The sequence below is a fragment of the Solanum dulcamara genome, chromosome 4, assembly GCF_947179165.1.
Source record: "Solanum dulcamara chromosome 4, daSolDulc1.2, whole genome shotgun sequence".
In the NCBI taxonomy this organism is placed as follows: Eukaryota; Viridiplantae; Streptophyta; class Magnoliopsida; order Solanales; family Solanaceae; genus Solanum; species Solanum dulcamara.
The window spans coordinates 3,901,425-3,922,395 of NC_077240.1; the positions used below are offsets into that span (position 1 = coordinate 3,901,425).

Genomic DNA, 20,971 nt, shown 5'->3' on the forward strand with positions numbered 1-20,971 from the left:
TTTAACCATACTATAAAAATTAATTAAAAATATATTATAATTATTTAATATTAAAGAAATTATCAGAACAAAATAATAAAATTATCATAAATTAAAAAATAAAATAAAATATTTAATTTTTTTATATAAAGATCTAATAAAATGAAACGAAGGAATATGTTTGGGAAAAAAAAAAAAAGAAGACGCGTATAAATAAATTTGGAGGGATAAAATGGTAATAATAAAAGATAAACCGACGTCCTTCGTCCACGACCCTTGATCCTCTTCTTGGACCAAACCACAGCTCCATCACATCGTCACGATTTGAGAAAAACCCTAGGAGATACAAATCAATCCCTCGCGAGTTCAATCGTTGATGGAGATCGCAACGGCGGTGCCGGCATCGAACGATGGTGGCGGTGGTGGAATTTCTCCGGCGGAACGCTCATCCGCCGATGCGATCAATTCGTCTTCATCGCCGTCCGCATCTTCTTCCTCGGAGCAGGTGACGCGTAGAGATTTGAATTCTTTGGCCAGCAGGTATGATGACGACGAAGAAGAAGAGGACGTTTGTCGGATCTGTCGGAACCCTGGTGAAGCCGATAATCCTCTCCGATATCCTTGTGCTTGCAGTGGTAGTATCAAGTATGTTCACCAAGATTGCTTACTTCAATGGCTTAATCACAGTAACGCTCGCCAATGCGAGGTTCGCTCTTTATGCGAAATCTGTTCATTTGATTAATCTTTTTCCATCTCCCCCCATATTTTTTTGTTTTGGGTTAAGTTTTCTTGTTGTCAAATTCGTATATTCTTGTGTCTTCCTAGAAAAAGGTTTAAGCTTTTAGTTAAGCTTCAGTGCGGGATAGGGATTATTTTGCTCCTTTTAAGAGGGGATAAAAACACAAAATACAAAGCCTCAATCTCAAGCTAATTGTTGGTTATATGAACCTTGTCTATCGATTTAGCTCCCTTCACTTGGTAGTGTCTCTTTTAAGTTGAAGTATGGGTTCTTTAAAAATAGAGCTAGCGGATGAGGTGAATTCGAGCTAGACAATATCCATCTAACGGGTAGGTGGTGAGAGACATGCTTCAGACTTGCTTGAAAAGGGAGTGGGTATGCTAGACTTGCTTGAAAAGGAAGTGGGTATGTTATTCTTTCTTTTCTAGTTAAGTCTAAATAATGTTACTCCCATAAGGCCTACCAAAGGATTCTTAACTTTCTGACATGTTGTTCAATCATATTGAAGCTCTTGCTTGCTGTTCCTTACCTCCTTGAAAGTACAAATCATCATATCAATTTTGGAAGCTCTTCTTGATGCAGCTCGAACTCAATTTTTAATAGGTTAATAACTAGTATGGTTTGCATGTAGCTACAAATGTATTTTTTACTTGATCAACACAATTCCTTTTCAAATTTTATTCTTTTTGGTCTTCTTGCAATCTTCTTTTCTTACTTGTAGATTTATCTCTCTTCTTTTTCAAGGTATAATCAGGATTTTCACATCATTGACACACTTAGAGTTTACTTGCTTCTCTTATTCCGTTTAGCTTAAAGGCAGTCAATTTTTCTTGCCGTCTATAGATTGTAGGCTCATTCGCTTAGTTCAGTCTACTATTCATGTATTATACTTTTAGGAACTAATTGGGCGTGCGGCATGGTCTTGATGGTATGTTTACATTAGATCCTACATTGATAGTCTATTAGAAATTTGTACAGAAACTATAAAGATTTTTACGGTTAGATGACGTCAAATTAATTCGGATATTTTATGAAACGGGGTCTTTATGGACTGAAATGGATAATGATGATTCTTATAGACGGGCTTATTTGGGATTGAGGCATAGATTTGCTTTGTGGTTTGTACTCGTCAACTGAAGTTTTCATTCAAATTTTATAATTATGCTTATGAAGTCAATATGAGCAATGTATAACTGTATGACTCTTGGAAGTGTGTATGATTAGAGAATCACTTAGATGATTCTATGAAGATTGATCATAAATGATTCTACAATAGATTGTGGTTGGATACTGCACCACATAGCTAACATTGAAAACTGCTTTTTGTTTTCTATTCTCACCTAGGGTGATCTATCTATTGGTGGAATCTCACTATTTTCTTTTATTATAACATAGGTATGCAAACATGCATTCTCATTTTCACCAGTTTATGCTGAGAACGCTCCGGCTAGGCTCCCTTTTCAAGAGTTCGTGGTTGGGATGGCAATGAAAGCCTGCCATGTCCTGCAATTTTTCCTACGTCTTAGCTTTGTGCTTTCTGTATGGCTGCTCATAATACCGTTCATTACATTCTGGATATGGCGGTTGGCTTTTGTTAGAAGTTTTGGAGAAGCTCATAGACTATTCTTGGGTCACTTATCCACGACCATCATTCTTACCGACTGCCTGCATGGGTTTCTACTCTCTGCTAGCATTGTTTTCATCTTTCTTGGGGCGACTTCGTTGAGGGATTACTTCAGACATTTGCGCGAACTTGGGGGCCAGGAAGCTGACAGGGAAGATGATGGGGACAGAAATGCAGCCCGTGCTCCAAGAAGACCTGTTGCTCCTGCAAACAGAAATTTTGCTGCTGATGGAAATGAGGAAGATGCTAATGGTGCACAGGGAATTGCTGGAGCTGGTCAGATAATCCGGAGAAATGCAGAAAATGTTGCCGCTCGATGGGAGATGCAGGCAGCACGGCTTGAAGCTCATGTTGAACAGATGTTTGATGGTTTGGATGATGCTGATGGTGCAGAGGATGTACCTTTTGATGAGCTTGTTGGCATGCAGGGTCCTGTTTTTCATCTGGTTGAAAATGCATTTACCGTACGTTCCTGTTCTCACGTGCCACCTTTCTCATGCTTTTTTCATTTATAATGTGAACACAACTGCAGTCATTAAATATATTTTCGTACTCTCTAAATTCTTGTTCTGCAGAAGACCATATTTTTCCTGATGTGTCTTTTTTATTTCTCTGATTCTATTGTCTGCAAGCCGAACATGAGAAGTTAACTGATATATGATGATTTGCCTTCTGTGCAGGTTCTTGCCAGCAATATGATATTTCTTGGAGTTGTGATCTTTGTTCCCTTTTCATTAGGACGAATTATACTCTATTATTTGTCTTGGCTTTTGTCCTCTGCAAGCAATCCAGTATTATCAACTGTTATGCCACTTACTGAAACAGCACTTTCCTTGGCCAATATTACTCTGAAGAGTGCATGGACTGCTGTTGCGAATTTAACTCCTACTGCTAATGAAGAGAGCAGTTTGCTTGGCCAAGTCACTGAAATGTTAAAAGCAAATGCCACTGGATTGAGTGTGGCAGCAAACAATCTCAGCACAACAGTGTCGACTGATCTTTTGAAAGGGTCATCTGTTGGAACATCTAGACTTTCAGATGTTACAACTCTTGCCGTCGGCTACATGTTTATATTTTCTCTGGTCTTTTTTTACCTTGGGATTGTTGCTTTAATCCGATATACCAGGGGAGAGCCTTTGACGCTGGGAAGATTCTATGGTATTGCTTCCATTGCAGAAACCATCCCCTCCCTCTTTAGACAATTTGTAGCAGCTATGAGGCATCTGATGACTATGATTAAGGTTGCTTTCCTCCTTGTTATTGAACTTGGGGTTTTCCCTTTGATGTGTGGCTGGTGGCTGGATGTTTGCACCATTAGAATGTTCGGGAAGTCGATCACGCAAAGAGTGGAATTTTTTTCAGCATCTCCATTGGCAAGCTCGTTAGTTCATTGGGTTGTAGGGATTGTCTACATGCTACAAATAAGTATCTTTGTTAGCCTTCTTCGAGGGGTAAAATTTTAATTAGACTTACTCTGTTTCTCATCTCTATTTTCTAATTGTTTTCTCTTACTACCACGATTCTTTTTGTAGGTCCTGCGTAATGGGGTGCTTTACTTTCTTCGAGATCCAGCAGATCCCAACTACAACCCATTCCGTGATTTGATTGATGATCCTGTACATAAGCATGCTCGTCGAGTTCTTTTATCAGTTGCAGTCTATGGAAGCTTAATAGTGATGCTCGTGTATCTGCCTGTCAAACTTGCCATGCGAATGGCTCCGTCTATTTTCCCACTCGATATCTCGTAAGATTGTTTCCTGCTCTATTCCTATTGATTTTGGTTTCAACATGTATTTGGTATGTGGATTCGAGCTTTGAGCTTTCATCCCTTTGGTGAACTTACGGAACTGTTATTCTTTTCGCAGTGTATCTGATCCATTTACTGAAATACCTGCCGATATGCTTCTGTTCCAAATCTGTATTCCCTTTGCAATTGAGCATTTTAAGTTGCGTACGACAATCAAATCTCTGCTCCGATATTGGTTTACTGCAGTGGGCTGGGCTCTTGGTCTAACTGATTTCCTACTGCCCCAACCTGAGGATAATGGTCGACAAGAGAATGGAAATGGTGACCAAGGCAGGCAGGACAGGTTTCAAGCCCCACATGGTGTACCCGATCGGGCCTTGGTAGGGTTTGCTCCCGATAACCGAGCTAGGCATGCAGCAGCTAGTTCCAATTTCGTAGAAGACTATGACACTGAAGAACAGGCGGATCCTGAGTAAGTTGAACAATGCTCCATGCTATTAGTCCTGTTTTTATTATACAATGAACATATTATTCATTTCTTATGTTGGCAAATTGAGTCACTTCACCGATATGTTGAAACCAATTTAGTGTAGGTCTGCTTCAGGAGATGATGAGGATCAGCTTTTAACGTTTTTTATTTGTGAGGTTGTCTCATTTTGTATAGTAGTGTTCGGTTGGGAAGTCCAATAATAGTTGTAGAGGAAAATGTTAAAGGACGGTCCTTAGCCTAATTGATAAAACATCATATCAAAGTTTAATACGTGAATAGCTAAAAATGAATTTTGAATTCTTAAAATTTGTTGTATAAAATAAAATATATTACCAGTTAACAGTTTCAAACATTCTGATTTCACAAATCAGAAGTCATATAAATTGGGATGGAAGGAGTACTAATTTAGCCTCTTCGCAAATGTGTGAATGCGAAATTAATTCTTAAAAACCTCCTAGATTTTATAAAAAACTAGATAAGTTTATGAATGGGCAGTCTTCATAGTAATTTCTTATTGCGCTCAGCCATAGCTCGTCTTGCTAGTTTCTGTAGGATCAAGTGATTTAAGTCATAAACGGTGAGACTCTGTCTAAGTTCACCTCAAAAAAAGCTTTAGCAAGAGTCTTATGTTGTTTAGAAACATCTTTAGCAGGTACGCCTTTGTGCTCCGTATCGTGCTGTTGCTGGTTGTGGCGTGGATGACTCTCCTACTTTTTAATTCTGCCCTCATAATTGTACCGATTTCACTTGGACGTGCGCTCTTCAATTCACTCCCGTTGCTTCCAATAACACATGGAATCAAGTGCAATGGTATTGCTGTCAACCTAGCTCAAGTTGGTTTCTGTTCTTCACCTCACAATAAAAACGCTGAACTTTTGTTGCTTTGACTTCTTAGATTTGTATGCATTTGTAATTGGAAGTTATGCCATTTGGACTGCCATTGCTGGAGCGAGGTACTCAATCGATCAAGTTAGAACTAGGAGGGTTGCAGCTTTGATGAACCAAGTATGGAAATGGTGTGTCATTGTTCTGAAGAGTTCTGCACTGTTGTCAATATGGGTAATGGCACCTTCATTTTGATTCAGTACTTGCACCTTGATTTTTTTCTATACTGTTAATTTATTTTCTGATTATTTTTCCAGATCTTTATTATTCCTGTGTTAATTGGACTGCTTTTTGAACTTCTGGTCATTGTGCCAATGCGAGTCCCCATTGACGAAAGTCCAGTCTTCCTCCTTTATCAAGATTGGGCTTTAGGACTAATCTTTCTAAAGATCTGGACCAGGCTGGTAAGTGCTTTAAAGTTTATTTACATTATTATGAGTTTTTGGTTTTACCTGTTTATAAGACTCGCTTGGAGGTCTGAATCTTTGGATGTAACAGGTTTCTGTCCAGAGCATTTCCTTTGCCTTTTGTTGTATATCCTGTAGCCTATTCAGAAAACATTTGGGGGCGGGGCTGTTAATTCATGGTTGATTTGCATCTTTCCCCCGACAATTTCTGCATATTTCTCATTTAAAGTAAAACTATTCCTCCATATTCTAGATCAAACGTGAATTGGTTGTTGGGAGAAGGCCCTTGACAGCCCAACCAATCATACATTCACACCCCCACCCCATAAGCAATAACAAGAATTTTTCTTGAAAACATTTGGCGTCCAAGTATCCTTTTCCGTGTAAATGCACATTAGTTACTTCATATTGGCATATCTATATACTCTACCAATTTCTTAATTTGGGTTGTGCAAAACAGGTTATGCTAGATCATATGATGCCACTGGTGGATGAGAGCTGGCGACTGAAATTTGAGAGAGTGAGGGAGAACGGTTTCTCTAGGTTGCAAGGCTTTTGGGTGCTTCGGGAGATAGTCCTTCCTATCATCATGAAGCTGCTAACAGCGTTGTGTGTACCTTATGTTTTGGCCAGGGGTGTGTTCCCCATATTTGGTTACCCTTTGCTTGTGAACTCTGCTGTTTATCGATTTGCTTGGCTTGGCTGCCTTGGCTTCAGTCTCTTCTGTTTCTGTGCAAAGCGTTTCCACTTGTGGTTCACCAATCTCCATAATTCTATACGCGATGACCGTTATTTGATTGGTCGTAGACTTCATAATTTTGGGGAAGAGGTACTTCAAAGGCAAAATGAAGTAGAGGTGGCCGGAGAGGAGGAGATCCCTGTACTGAATGGGGATGTTGAGGAGGTTGCTGATGTAGGACTAAGACATAGGCGTGGTATTATGCAAGTTGCTTGAAGTCTACAAGTCATGATATCCTCAGCTGCTCAATGTGGAGGTCGAGGGGTAAGGGTAGTCTGTGAACAAATTGCAAATGGATTATTATTTTGCTCTTCGTGATAAACCATTTTGTATTAGTTCTGGGCAGTTTCTCTATCAGTAATATTTACTACTTGTGAATATGTAGTCTTTTAGCATGATGCTGACATAATTAGTGATTCAATTTTTCAGGGAGTCTAGTTTTTTAGTTTTTTTTTTTTGGCAGTCTTTCCCATTGTATGCAAAAGGAGGAAAAGAACGATGAAATTAGTCCATAAGTTGCAAGTGGCAAAAATGTATATCAGGAGTCAAGTGGTTGCCATTGCTTCGTAGTTGATCAATGGAACCAAAAGAATTACCACGAGGCCTTTTGAATTATTTGATGGTTACTAATAAACGATAATTTTGCAACACACCAAGGAGCTACTGTTTTTTACCAGGTACTACTCACTTGAATAAACAAACTAGGTAAATGAGCGCGCTCAAACTTACTATAATAAAGACATCATCATTTTCAATTGTTCTTTTTACTCCCTCAATAACACGACAGAACATTAGGGTGAAAAATTCAGTTTGTATTCACCATTAAACTATTATACTTAAAAGTTGAAACGGCAGTTGCAAAACATGCACCCGAATACCCATCATCACACCACTAAGAAAGAAGTTAAAAAGTTGACTACCACTCCCACCATCACTAAGCATGTGAAGAGGAAGCGTATGCAACCAAAAAACTTCCCGCATTCAAATGTATCAAACAAACACAACCAAATAAACAATCCCTATGTAAACAAAAAAATCCATAAATAAAAATCAGCGCAAAGGTTCTAATAAAACTGTTGTCCAACAAACTCCAAACTGAACTAAAATGCAACCCAACAATATCTGATAGTCAAACATTTGTCTAAGAAGTTTTTTTATGGGAAGTCAGATTTTCTAGGTGAAGAAAATCCATAATTAAAATCACACCTGAAACGAACAAATATTTGATGCACATTGGATATCTTTGAACTTAAGAAACCAGACCATCATTCAGTGACAATGAAGCCAACTGATCAGCAGGATTACTGGACTGCTGCTGAGGAACATTCCTAAGAACGTCCATCGCCTCTGCAACCTTGGCTTTCAGGGCGTCGGGAGACTCGAGCAAGTGCAATACCTCTGTCTGGTCCATCTCCAGAAGCATGCCAGTAACCTTGGCTGCTGTTTCTGGTTCAAGCTGTTCGACCAAGGGGTACAGATTTTCACCTAGCATCTGCAGACAAATCACAGCAATTATCCAAAGGAGGGGGATAGTAAAGCATGGTCAACACTCGCCAGTTTCAACATCTATATTGTTCTGTTGGCATTTAGACATTTAGAACAAATTACATAGTGTCGGATGCACCTCTTCTTAATAGGTTTATTTAAAATAAAAGAAAGAAGAAAAAGACGCAAAGAGAGAGAGAGAAGGTGGCATCACGAAAAATTCATCCAGAATTCTGACATCATCTTCCAAAAGTAAAGTGCTATAAAAAAATGTCTTTGATAGTATTTATGAAAATCCTCCTTCCGCCACATTTAGTAAAACTTGGGTCAGCTTTACATTACATAATTTGAGAGAGTGGTTGAATTGACTATCTGTGCTGCTTGGTAGACATAAATTTGGAATGATCTGGTATTATAAGTATGCATTTGGCAATTATTGTGTTAAACTTTGGCATTTCTAGTCCATACTCTTTAGGAAAACTAAAAAGGAAATTATAGGGAGAACAGTTTAAGAAAAAAATGAAAGACCAGCATAACACCTCCTGCCCCATAGTTTATAGGAACCAAACCTATCCACAAGTAGAACAAAAACTGCATTGACATGCTAACTTGAATTTATCAAACTCTTGAAACTATTTCAGTTTAATAGGAAAAATAAGTTCGGATATCACAAAAGCTAGGGGTTAAAAGGTTAATTGGAGGAAGAGCTTTTGATGTTTCCAATCAAAAGAAGTTCCAAATAGTCCAATTCTAGCTCGCATTTTGGGTTATGAAGTAGGATCAATACCAACCAAATATTTGGGATTATCCCTGGGAGCTAGGAACAACGCTGCAGACATTTGAGAAGGGGTACTTGAAAAATGTGAAAGGAAGTTGCCAAGAGGAAAGCTTAGTATTTATCTCTAGTGGGGAGGGTCATTTTAGTGAACATTGTCCTGGACTCCCTCCCCACATACACCATGTTCTTAGTTCCTACTCCAGTCAGAGCAAAAAAGGGAAAGAATTGATCAGCTGAAGGGGAACTTAATTTGGGAGGACTGCAGGGAGACCTAAAGACTTCATCTTGTTAACTGGAAGACTCTAATTTCCAGTAAGAGAGTTGGAGGTTTGGCATCAGGAATCTAACATTACATAACAAAAGACCCTTCCTGAACTGGCTTGGGAGATGCAACATCAAGAAGCAAGCTTTACAGAGACGGGTCATCAGTTACAGGTGTGAGCAATTGGAACACTGTAGTACCAAACCAGTCAGAACATCACTGTGGAGTAGGCAATTGGAAATGGGTGAAAATGAACACTGTAGTACCAAACCAGTCAGAACATCACTGTGGAGTAGGCAATTGGAAATGGGTGAAAATCATTTTCACCCCCCCAACTTGGCGTCTAAAATCAAACTCCCCTCTCAACTTTGAACAATAATCAAACTCCCCCTTTATCCTAATTAAATTTTTAAAATGCCTATTATACCCTTTCATTATCAATTTTTTTTACTTATTTAGAAATCATGATATTTTCATTTTTTATTTAATGTAACAAATTTTTCATAAAAGCATAAACATTATTTTTTGGACAAAAAAGTGAAAAGTACTAATTAAGTGTATATATAAGTTAATGATTTCTATAATGAAGTAAATTAGCATAATGAGAAAATTAATTTTATTAATAATAATCAAAACTCTAATATTTATTTATACAAGTGAAAATAGCAGAGAATAATAACTATATAAATATATTTCAATGTAGGAAATACAAATAATTAATTTAATTAAGGACAAATTTTTAAAGATTATATTGTTTAAATTTTAAATTATTTTAGATTATAATTTATGTGATAAATTCTTAAAAATATTATTCTACTTATAATGTTAAAAAACTTAAAGAAAAAGTTATATCTATGTTAAAAAGTAAATTATATATAATATAAAGAGATATTAAAAAGATGTAATATAACAAGGGTAAAATGGACAATGCATGGAATAAAGGGGAGAGTTTGACTATTGTTCAAAGTTGAGGGGAGTTTGATTTTAAAAGCAAAGTTGGGAGGTGAAAATGATTTTCACCCATTAGAAATCCACAAGGAATCTCTGGGAGAAATTTGTAACAAACACGGGTTTTAAGACAAGAAATGGGAGGAGAATTCCATTCTGGAACGATTACTAGCTTGGTCACGGAGGTCACGGAGCACTGAAAGTCCGTTTCCCTGATTTATTAGTTCACCTAATGCCACAAATAGAAGACCTTGGAGCTCTCAGGGTCGGAACTTATCCTTCAGAAGGCTTCTTAATGACTGGGAAGTTAAACAGAATTAAAGGCTTCTAATGACTGGAAAGTTAACAGAATTAAAGGCTTGCAGTGTTGTCAAAGGGAGCAACCACTCACAGTCAGAACAGCATACAACTATCATCTACAGGACAGTCCAGTACCTCCTAGCCTTGAAACAGATTTGGAAGATCAAAGCATCATTCAAAGTTCAGTTTTTCATTAGTAATAAGAAAACCTTTCCTCACACAGGAAATTCTTCAGAAAAGAAGCTGCTCAGTCCTGGATGATTTTTATGTCAACAAGAAGCAGAAACCAGTGACCATTTATTTCTACACTACATTATTACTAGACATCTCTTAGTAGTATTAGCTGAAACTACTTGGGGTGATGCCCTAAGGACACTTTTGGCCTGGTATGCCGATGGAACAGTATGAGGGGAAGAACATGTCACAAGGAATGGTGGAAGATTGTTCCGGCTTGCATATGATGGGCAGTATGGAAGGAGAGGAATGCAAGATGCTCTGGAGGCAAGAGAAGCCCAACCAAGAAAATCAAGAGTACATGCATTTCTCTTCTTTATTTTTGGTGTAAAGAACAATTTGTAGATGATGCAGAATCATTGATAGACCTTTTTGCTTCCTTGTAAGAATTACGGGGGTTTGTGCTTGTAAATATTAGATATCAGCCCTGATTTGGGTGCTGATGAATATAACATGTTACCATGTTCATAGAAATCAGCTTTAGCTCTTATAGGAGAATCATACCGTCCTTTGCTCTGTTGGAGAAGCATTAGCCAGAGCAGTAGCCAAAGCCCCTACTGGAATTGGTTGAGCAATTCCTGCATCACGCACAGGCATGCCACCCATATCGTATGGGACAGAGAACATGCCACCACCTACTCCTGGAAAGCCAACGTCAGGAAGGCCACGTCCTGGAGGATATCGATATCCACGGCCCCTCGGAAACATCTGACATAAAAAAATTGAACTCTGAGCACTTCTATAAACACACCATACAGATGACAACAAATTTGCCACAAACCTGTTGCTGCATCATCGGAACTGGCTGCTGTCCTTGCTGCAATGGAACAGCACCTCCACGTCGGCCACCCGGACGTTGACCTTGCTGCCCTTGCTGAACCATGGGCATAAAGAAATTCGGCATAGGCCCCCCACCAGGCCTCATTCCAGGTACAAGTTGCTGCTGATATCCAAAACCAGCCTGACAAGTAAAAGAAAAGTAGATGAACACAATTCAATTTTATCAGCAATACCTCACCTCCCAAATTAGCCCGGGTAAATAGTTCCAGTTGGTCATATGAAACCTCAATGACTCAAAGCAAGGCAATATTTAGATGATTTGACTACAAGAAAAATGAACACAAGAACAATAATAATTTCTCTCATTCTATCATCTCTTCAAGATGTTCTCTCTTCATCTTTAACTTCTATTCTTTTTAGATCACCATCCCAAACTATTGAATTGTAATGATAGGACCAAGCATCAGCAACTCATCAATACTCTCCGCATAATAAGCCACCTACTCGCATTAAAAAATTTCAGTCATCTGAGCATCTGACTTGAAAGGGTTAATAATATCCATGACAAAAGACACCAAGCAATATCCAAACGATGTCAGAAAATATGTTAACAGAGTAGAGAGTCAAGCATGACACATAACGTATCAAACAAAAAAAATTGCATGCTTCAGAAAAATTTATAGAGGAGCTTGAGAGCTCTCATTATAAAATGAGGAATTTTAAACTCTTATCCTCTAATCTCAACCACATCCATCACACAAGGTGCCAACTTCAAGTACAGAAAAGACAATCTAGGACATAACATCTTAGTCTACTTGTTAGTTAGCAAAAAAATTGAGAACTGCAAATCAATATCAGAAATTACAAACAGAAAATGAGACACTACGTTTCAAAAGGTACTAAGTTACGAGAGCATTAAAACTGAATATCCACAACGATTTATTACTTGTGGGGGGAGCATGGATGGTTGTGGCTGGCCGTAGAATATTTGTTGACCTAGACCAGGACCGCCAGGAGGGTACATAGGCATTCGTGGAGCAACCGAAGATGCCATTCCGATTGGACGCATCTGAGAAAACTGAGCCTACATTTTCAAACAATGAAAAATATTATGTATTAGTATCACCATGCAAGGGATTTTGAGTGTTTGAAAAATATTATGTATTAGTATCACCATGCAAGGGATTTTGAGTAAATAAGAGATAAGTTGGTAAATGCCTTCTAAATCAATATATCTCGCAAGCATGAAGCAGAGCTTATATTCAAAAGAGGCAAGATAACCTAATGTCGCCATGGTGATATATGGGGGTAGAATAGCTACACAATTAGAAGATTTAAATTCATAATCCAAGTTATCATCTTCTTTTTTTTTGGAAAAGGACACTTTACTCCCCAAAGGCTTTCCCTCTTTTTGGTTTCCTTCGCTCAGTTGTAAAAGACTCAAAAGAAATTCAATGAATTATTAAACAAACACTAATCTTTAAGATGGTAAAAGATTTGGTTACTAATCAGTCAGAAGTACCAAAGTCAACAAATAAGCAAAGGTTTTCTTGCAAAATCAGATAACAAATTCAAAAAGAGACAGCATTGAACAGAGACAAACAAAATGCACTTTTTTTCCAACTGTTTAAGCCCAAAGAAAGATGAATAGAAATACCTGTAACCTTGCTCTTCTCTCTTCCTTGCGTTGCGCAAGGGCAACATACAGAGGTTTGCTAACAATCATCTTTCCATTCATCTCCGCGAGCTGCAAAGAAAAGAAATCAAAAGTTAAAGCTCTACCTTGCCCGTGTTCAGTTGACTTTTACCAGCTGAATTAAAAGAGCTAAGCGAACACACCGCTCTTGAAGCCTCTTCGGGAGTTGAGAATGCAACAAATCCTGATCCTTTGCTTACTCCACTAGGATCGCTCATAACCTGTTTGAATAACAGCAAATGTAAAAAAAATAAAAAAATCCACACTTCAAATCAAATTGGAGAATTGGAGGTTTATTTGAACTTTGAAAAATAGAGAAGGCAACTTACCTTGCATGAAGTGATTGTGCCAAATGGAGAGAACAATTCCTTCAGCTTGTCATCACTAATGCTGTCATCTAAATTTTTTATATATAGATTCAAACCTTGTGACTTATCAACTGCCTCCTTGGCACTTTGCTCATATCGATTTTTCAATTCCATTTCCCTCTCTGATTTCTTCTGAGCTCTTCCTACAAACCATTCTTTGTTATCAAATTTGTGACCATTCAGAGCTTCAACGGCTCTAGCAGCATCTTCAGCATTCTCAAAGTTGACAAATCCAAAGGACCTAGATTTTCCATCTTCATCCTTCATAATTGCAATGCTAGTAATGGCACCAAATTCACCAAAGGCTTTATTGAGATCTTCTTCTGATGTTGCTTCAGATAAATTTTTCACGAAGACATTGGTAAATCTTGTCTTATCCACAGCCATATCTCTTTCTTGCTTACGAACGAAGGGTCCAACATATACTTGCTTATCATTCAGCAGCATACCATTCAGTTTCTCAATAGCTTTTTGGGCAGCATCCTCACCGTCATACTGCACAAACCCATACCCCTTGGACTGACCTGATGAATCCACAGCTACCTTACAAGATAGAATGTTTCCAAATGCAGAAAATGTATCATGTAGTGCTTTGTGGTCAATTGCCTTGTCCAAATTCTAAAAAACAAAAGGCAAAGTAAGTTGAGAATATGGCAAAAAATATTCTGAAGCTATAAATGTGTTGACCAATCCATCAAACAAGACAAATTCTCTACATATTCCATAAAAAGACCTTAATAAATATGTTTGCAGTGCCACTTCTTCGAACAGTTGGGTCTCGGTTTGAGTACATTATCCTGATGGGCTTTCCATTGAGAGGAGTAAAGTTCAGCACTTCCAGAGCCCTTGCAGCTGTTACAAATACAATTGTTAAAATTGTTGATAAAGCCCTAAACAAAAAAATAGGGTAAATGTGTTGAAGAAACACAGTAAAAAACCTAAAAGTGAACGGGAGGGATGATTTGCTAAAGCATTCTTTCTTTCCTTGTCACTACTGATGATGATAGTCTTTTTTCGTCTATTGGTGATGCTGACTAACATTTTGTAGCGCTTTGGACACGAAAAAAACTGACGACTAGCAAATAGATACACAGAATATATAACGATTTGGTGATTAAAAGTTACCCTTCATTCCACTCGGAAAATTGTGGTTGACACGATAGAATAATCTGTGCACAAACTTGCCGCAACACCAGGGATATCAGCGCAGGAACTTACACACACCACACTTATCAAAAAACAGAATACTCAGGCACTCAACCGTGCACCAAAACAAAACTAGGTCGTAAGGTCAAACTGGAAATTAGTCCAGTTGTGCTAAAATAAGAAAAAAGTTCTAGGTGTACAGGATATTGAATATCAAGGATTCACACTTCCATCTTACAGAAAAAGGTCGATAATACCAAAAAACCAGCCAGTTTTAATTTTCTCTATTGTCTAACTAACATATTCTAGGTTGCTAATCCAAAGGAGGAGTCACTGCAAGCAGCACAATTGCAGCTGCAATACAATAGGATACTCAACAGTTTATTTGCCCAAATAGTGTTCTATAAGCCATCCCACACATACAAAAAAAAAAAAAAATCTTATTATAGAGCCTGACTGTTGATATATGGAGAAAGTTACTTTTAAACACGAAAAAGAAAAGGACCCCCCCCCCCCCCCCAAACACAAAAAAGAGACCGTCTTTCTACCACATAACAGCTTGCACTTACCCAAAAAAAATTAATAGCTTGCAGAGCAACACTCGAGGATAATATCATGTGAATACTAGGCTCCTTGATGTAACCTTTAAATATATTTAAAAAGCTGATTTACTTTTTCATTGACAGCTCCAACATTTTCTGAAGTTGCAGGCCAGCAAACCAATTGTGGCAATTATTAGTTCAAACTTCTAGGCATAAAAGGAACACCAAAAATCAACAATGATAACAATTATGTTTCAATGCCAAGCTAGTTGGGTGTAGGCCATACGATCACTCACTAGCCATGTTGCTCCATTTAGACAACTATCAATACAATATTTAAATGCTATTGATAAATTAGACAATTAAGTTTCAAAACAAAGCTAGAGCTAAGATGAATAAAGCCAAGTCAAATACGAAAACGAACCATCTTGTGGGTTCCCATAATTGACATAACCATAACCAAGCGACCTCTGGCTAGTCAAGTCCCTGCAAACCCTAACCGAAACAACTTGCCCTAGCTGATTGAACAGATCATACAGCTGTGAATCGGTCACATTGACATCAAGGTCACCCACATACAGAGACGTCACAAACTGGTTCACACCACCAGCATTCGCACCCTGTGGCTGCACCTGAACCTGCGCCATCAAAATTCAACACAAAAAACAAAAACAATAACAATAATTTTCTTTTTTTTCAATTTTTTTTCTAACTTCCCTCTCCTCTTTTTATTCGCAGATACAAAATCTCACACTATAAATAAATTTTAAAAAGCCGACGTCTATCGAACTCGAAATTGATACAAGTAGAAGATACTGAAACCCTAGAAATTTTGATGTTTTTCCGATAGATTTTCTTTTTCGCTTTTTTTAGATTTTTTTCTGGGATATAGATGATAAAGAGAGGAGAGGGAAGGTGGATAGGTCGGAGATCCGACGAGAAAAAGGATCGCCGCCGGCAACGCCGAAAAAGGTAGAAGAGAAAGGGTGGTAGGAGAAAAGGATAGGGGAAAAATATAGGGCAGCTTTAAACTGCACAATTGCAGAAGAAGAAATAATTTGAGAAGGTTTTTTTTTTCCTTATAGAAGTAAAAAAATTGGGTTTGGGATTTTGTGTGTAAGCAAAGCCCTAAGATAATTTACGGAACAAAATATTCGCCGTTAGATTAGGAAGGGAGGTGGGTCCCACTTGACGTGGTCCGATGAAACCCCTACTGGTAGCTGGCAGTTGTGATAAGGGGATTTCTTATTGGCTAGATAAACGAATCATTCAACTTCCTGAATTTTATTTTATACTATATAGCAAAAAAATTATTGTTATAGTATTGACAAAGTTTTTTACAAATTAAATAAATCATACAATCGGAAGCAAACGACTCGTCAACCATTAGAAAATTATTTTGTTGTGGGTGAGATTGTCGGGGGAAGCCCTCCATTAGGGTTATTCTATGTTATGTGAGTTCTTTCATCAATTCCACAAATTTTAACACGATCAAGATTCATCCTTTTTAAGAAAATTAAAAAGAACAAATAAGAATCTAAATGAAAATATTATATCGACTCCTCCTCGGTACAAAGAAAGATGGGTTCCAAAAAAGATTAGGTCAAACAAAGCTTTGACTATGAGAGTGATAGTTGATATTAATCTCACGCTTTGTTATCAACAACAACAACAAACCCAGTGTAATCCCACCATGTGGGATCTGGGGAGGATAGAGTGTACGCAGACCTAACCCCCACCTTAAAAGGTAGGGCGGCTGTTTTCGAAAGACCCTCGGCTTAAGAGAGAAACACTTCAAGAAAGGTCGATCAAAAAAGGAATTTCGACGCCGGCAACTTATGCATTTCTAATGCAAAAAAAATAATGTAAAGAATTAAACGTACTTGATATCTATAGAAAGGTATGTTTCGATAATTGTAAAAAAACGGAATCAAAAAAGTCATCTTCAAATCGTGTATTTATCTTCACTGACAAAGTCCCTACATCATAAACGCTCCTATTATATTATGATCACCAGCATAATCACCTAATTATGTAATTTCTTAATATTCTTGAAACAAGCAAAATAAGAAAAACAATCAAAACTATTACAAATCTGCATCTATATTAATTGAAAAGCAGAAAGGTCGTTAAAAATATTGATTGAATTTTTTGTTCTTTTATTAAAAAAATAATTATAATAGACAAAATTGATTTACTATATTTTAAATATTTAAAAATAGTAATTTAATTATTATATTGAATAATAATTTATTTATTTTTCTAATATTTGAGATTTTAAAACCAATTAAATATTGTTTATTAATATTTTTCTTATTTGAGTTATGTAATATGACATATTTATAGAAAAACAACAACAATATACAATCTGAAGCTTCAGCAATATTTTGTCATGTAGAAGAAATGCTTAATCTCCAAAATCTCTTTTGGTTAAACAAATAAGTCATACAATTTAAAGCAGTTGACCAAAGATAGGTTTATTGCTATTTACTTTATTTTTTTATGGTAAATGGTCGGATATACTCTTTAATTTTATCATTTAGAGTTGATATACTTCTTGCCATGAAAGTGATTCATATATACCTCTATTGTTAGACAAATGACTCATATGTATCTTTTTTTTCTAAAGGAAGTGAAAAAAATAATTTTAAGAAAAATGCTCAAATATGTCATCGAACTTTGAAAAAAAACTCATTTATGCCATCCAAGTTTGGCTCATCTATTCCATTACTGTTTGAGAAAAGCCTCGTCTATGTTATTATTTTTTAACTCCGATTTTGTAAAACCACTCAAATAACTCTTAACACTTTTCTATTGGAGTTTTGAATCAAACATACTCTTTTTGCTTCTTCTTCTTCTTCAAGAACACCAAAAATACTAAGAACTCCAAATCTCCAACTTCTTTAATTTTTCACGAAATCACCTCAAATTTTAATAGTTGCATCCTTCCGAACAAGATATCAAAACTCAATATTTTTTAAGCTCGAATTTAACCTAACCCAACAAGACACACTTAAAATTTCTTTAAAATTTTAAAACTTTAACCTCCTTTAATGGTAGAATTTTTTTCATAACTCAAAATCACTTGAAATTTTGAACATAGACGTAGTGAACTTTAACATAGTGTTTTTTAGTCTATATTCAAAATTTCAAGTAATTTGGAGTTGTGGTAAAAATTTCATCATTAAAAAAGGTTAAAGTTTTGAAACTTTGAAGAAATTTTAAGTGTGTCTCGTTGGGTTAGGTTGAATTCGAGCTCAAAAAATATTGGATTTTGATGTCTAGCTCGGAGGGATGCTAATAATAAAATTTGAGGTGATTTCGTGAAAAGGTTAAAAATTTGGAGTTCTTGGTATTTTTCATGTGTTATTGAAGAAAAAGAAACAAAAAGAGTATATTTGATTCAAGGCTTCAATAGAAAAAATGTTAAAAGTTATTTGAGTGGTTTTACAAAATCGAAGTTAAAAAATAATGGCATAGATGAGCCTTTTCTCAAACGGCAATGGAATAAATAAGCCAAATTTTTAGCGGATGGCATAAATGAGCCTTTTTTTCAAAGTTTGATGGCATATTTGAGCCTTTTCTCTTTTTATTGGTGAAGCTCAAATATGCCATTGAACTTTCAAAAAAGACTTATTTATGTCATCCGTTAAAAGTTTGGCTCATTTATGCCATTGTCGTTCGATAAAAGACTCATCTTTACCATTATTTTTTAACTCCGATTTTACCAAATCACCCAAACAATTTTTAACACTTTTCAATTGGAGTTTGGAATTGAATGTCCTTTTTTGGTTCATTCTTTTTCAAGAATACCCAGAACACATGAAGAATCCCAAGAATTTCAAATTTTCAACTTCTTCAATTTTTCACAAAATCACCTCAAATTTCAAGAGTAGCATTCCTCCGAGCTAGATACCAAAATCCTATATCTTTTAAACTCGAATTTAACCTACTTCAATGAGACAAACTTATTTTTTTTTTCAAAGTTTCAAAATTTTAATATTTTTTAATGGTAGAATTTTCTCCACAACTCTAAATCGCTTGAAATTTTGAACATAGACTCAAAAACACTAGGGAACAAGAATAGAGTGTCAAAAATAACAACAAAAACACTAGTTAAAACAGAATTTTGAAATTTCGAGTCTACTTCGGCGATACATTTTGGCGATATGCCAAACTATTCGGCTATCCGCCGAAATGATGTGTCATCATCAAAATTTTCAGTCCGGACATGTTTTAGTAAAACAACCATAATTTTTTATTTATTTGAGTCTATATTTAAAATTTCAAGTGATTTGGAGTTGTTGAAAAAATTCTACCATTAAAAGATGTCCAAGTTTTGAATTTTTGAATTTTTTTTAGTGTGTCTTGTTGAGTTAGGTTGATTTCGAGCTCAAAAGATATTAGGTTTTGATATCTAGTTCAGAGGGACACTACTGTTGAATTTTGAGGTGGCTTTGTGAAAAATTGAAGAAGTTGAAAATTTGTAGTTGTTGGTGTTCTTCATGTGTTCTTGGTGGTCATGAAGAAGAAGAAGACAAAAGAATACATTTGATCCAACACTCTAATTGAAAAATGTTAAAAGTTGTTTGAGTGGTTTTGAAAATTCGAAGTTAAAAAATAATGGCATAGATGAGCCTTTTCTCAAACGACAATAGCATAAATGAGCCAAATTTTTAAAGAATGACATAAATGAATCTTTTTAAAAAGTTCGATAACATATTTGAACCTTTTCAGTTAAATAAATACATATTTTTTTAAAAGAAAAAAAATGAAAGGTAACATAAACGAATTACAAAATAGTCCTTAAAAAGAAAAGTTAGTCAATATTTTTACGAATCAAAATTATTTACGCTCTTTAATTTTATTTGAAAAATCAAATTTCTTTCTCAACTATTAACAATGGACATTCCCCTCCTCCTTATCCCATGCAATATCATTTTTTTTATATATATACTTTCAATTCTTAACCTATGTAATACCTTTTATGTTATATATAGTATTTAACTTATGTATTAATAAATTTATATTTAAGTTTATTGACATTATATTTAGAATAATCCCTTTAAAAATTTGTCATTGTGCTATTTTTATGATTGTTATTTTAATATTACATGTATTGAGTAGATATATATGTGCATTTAAGTTTCATTTTTCTCTTATTCTCTATTGGTTGTCCTTAATGAAATATTTTTTCTAAATTATAATTTAATATTCAATTCCAATATATATGTATAAATAAGTTTTAAAACATGTTTATAAAATCATCATTACTTGTCATTTTCATTTGTATAAATAGATATTAGAGTTTTGATTACTATTAGTAAATTGATTTTATTTATTTTGCCTATTAATTTCATCATAGAACTTTTTAATCAACTAGTATTTTTCACTTTTTTCCTCTCAAAAATAACATTTATTTTATATAGAGATTTGTTACATCAATTTACAAAATTAAAAATAATCATAGTTTTTAAAAAGTGAAAATAAAGGTAGAAGTTATTAATGTAAGGATAAATTAAATATTTACAAAAGTATTGGTTTAATTTCAAAATAAAATCAAGAGTGTAAATAATTTTTACCAATTTTATAAAATCTTTATTCTATTGAGTTGCGAATGATTTTCCCTATCTCCTAATTCACTTTTGGAAGGCATATTATGCATTTTTGGACAAATCTCTCATAAATTAGATGTACTATTTTTTAAAAATGCTTCTTTTGGTTATGATATTTGACCAGATTATTGGAATATACATACTTTTGTATAGTAACATTATGTTTTGATCTGGTGAGGAAGTTGAAAGTTTTACTAACTTAATTAT

The 20,971-nt window shown here is 35.6% G+C and overlaps 2 protein-coding genes across 3 annotated transcripts; one reads left to right on the forward strand and one right to left on the reverse strand.

The window, feature by feature from the left end:
* Positions 1–219: 219 nt before the first annotated feature.
* On the forward strand, positions 220–7,042 carry LOC129885572 (probable E3 ubiquitin ligase SUD1). Of its 2 annotated transcripts, none has more exons than XM_055959898.1 (9): positions 220–685; positions 2,114–2,806; positions 3,023–3,793; positions 3,875–4,086; positions 4,208–4,561; positions 5,232–5,389; positions 5,475–5,638; positions 5,722–5,868; positions 6,332–7,042. In XM_055959898.1, exons 1-9 carry the CDS (start codon positions 356–358, stop codon positions 6,824–6,826), a joined length of 3,324 nt encoding a protein of 1,107 aa, XP_055815873.1. In that variant the 5' UTR covers positions 220–355; the 3' UTR covers positions 6,827–7,042. The 2 variants fall into 2 exon arrangements, with proteins under 2 accessions (XP_055815873.1, XP_055815872.1); XM_055959897.1 differs by having other exon boundaries at positions 221–685; positions 5,229–5,389.
* A 592-nt stretch (positions 7,043–7,634) lies between these two features.
* Positions 7,635–16,256, reverse strand: LOC129885573 (polyadenylate-binding protein 8-like). The gene is made up of 9 exons (XM_055959899.1): positions 15,574–16,256; positions 14,195–14,313; positions 13,423–14,079; positions 13,237–13,314; positions 13,055–13,144; positions 12,344–12,481; positions 11,399–11,578; positions 11,122–11,325; positions 7,635–8,102 (listed from the first exon to the last, which is right to left on the reverse strand). Exons 1-9 carry the CDS (start codon positions 15,794–15,796, stop codon positions 7,860–7,862), a joined length of 1,932 nt encoding a protein of 643 aa, XP_055815874.1. The 5' UTR covers positions 15,797–16,256; the 3' UTR covers positions 7,635–7,859.
* Positions 16,257–20,971: the final 4,715 nt, after the last annotated feature.

Bases quoted from the DNA above. Each gene is read 5' to 3' on its own strand.
- LOC129885572 (XM_055959897.1), top strand. From the start codon at position 356: ATGGAGATCGCAACGGCGGTGCCGGCATCGAACGATGGTGGCGGTGGT. The intron at 2,807-3,022 runs GTACGTTCCTGT...CCTTCTGTGCAG, and splicing joins TGGTTGAAAATGCATTTACC to GTTCTTGCCAGCAATATGAT. The intron at 5,869-6,331 runs GTAAGTGCTTTA...TGTGCAAAACAG, and splicing joins TAAAGATCTGGACCAGGCTG to GTTATGCTAGATCATATGAT.
- LOC129885573 (XM_055959899.1), bottom strand. From the start codon at position 15,796: ATGGCGCAGGTTCAGGTGCAGCCACAGGGTGCGAATGCTGGTGGTGTG. The intron at 14,314-15,573 runs GTTCGTTTTCGT...TATTTGTAACAG, and splicing joins TTATGGGAACCCACAAGATG to CTGCAAGGGCTCTGGAAGTG. The intron at 14,080-14,194 runs GTCTTTTTATGG...TTTGTTTTTTAG, and splicing joins CTGCAAACATATTTATTAAG to AATTTGGACAAGGCAATTGA.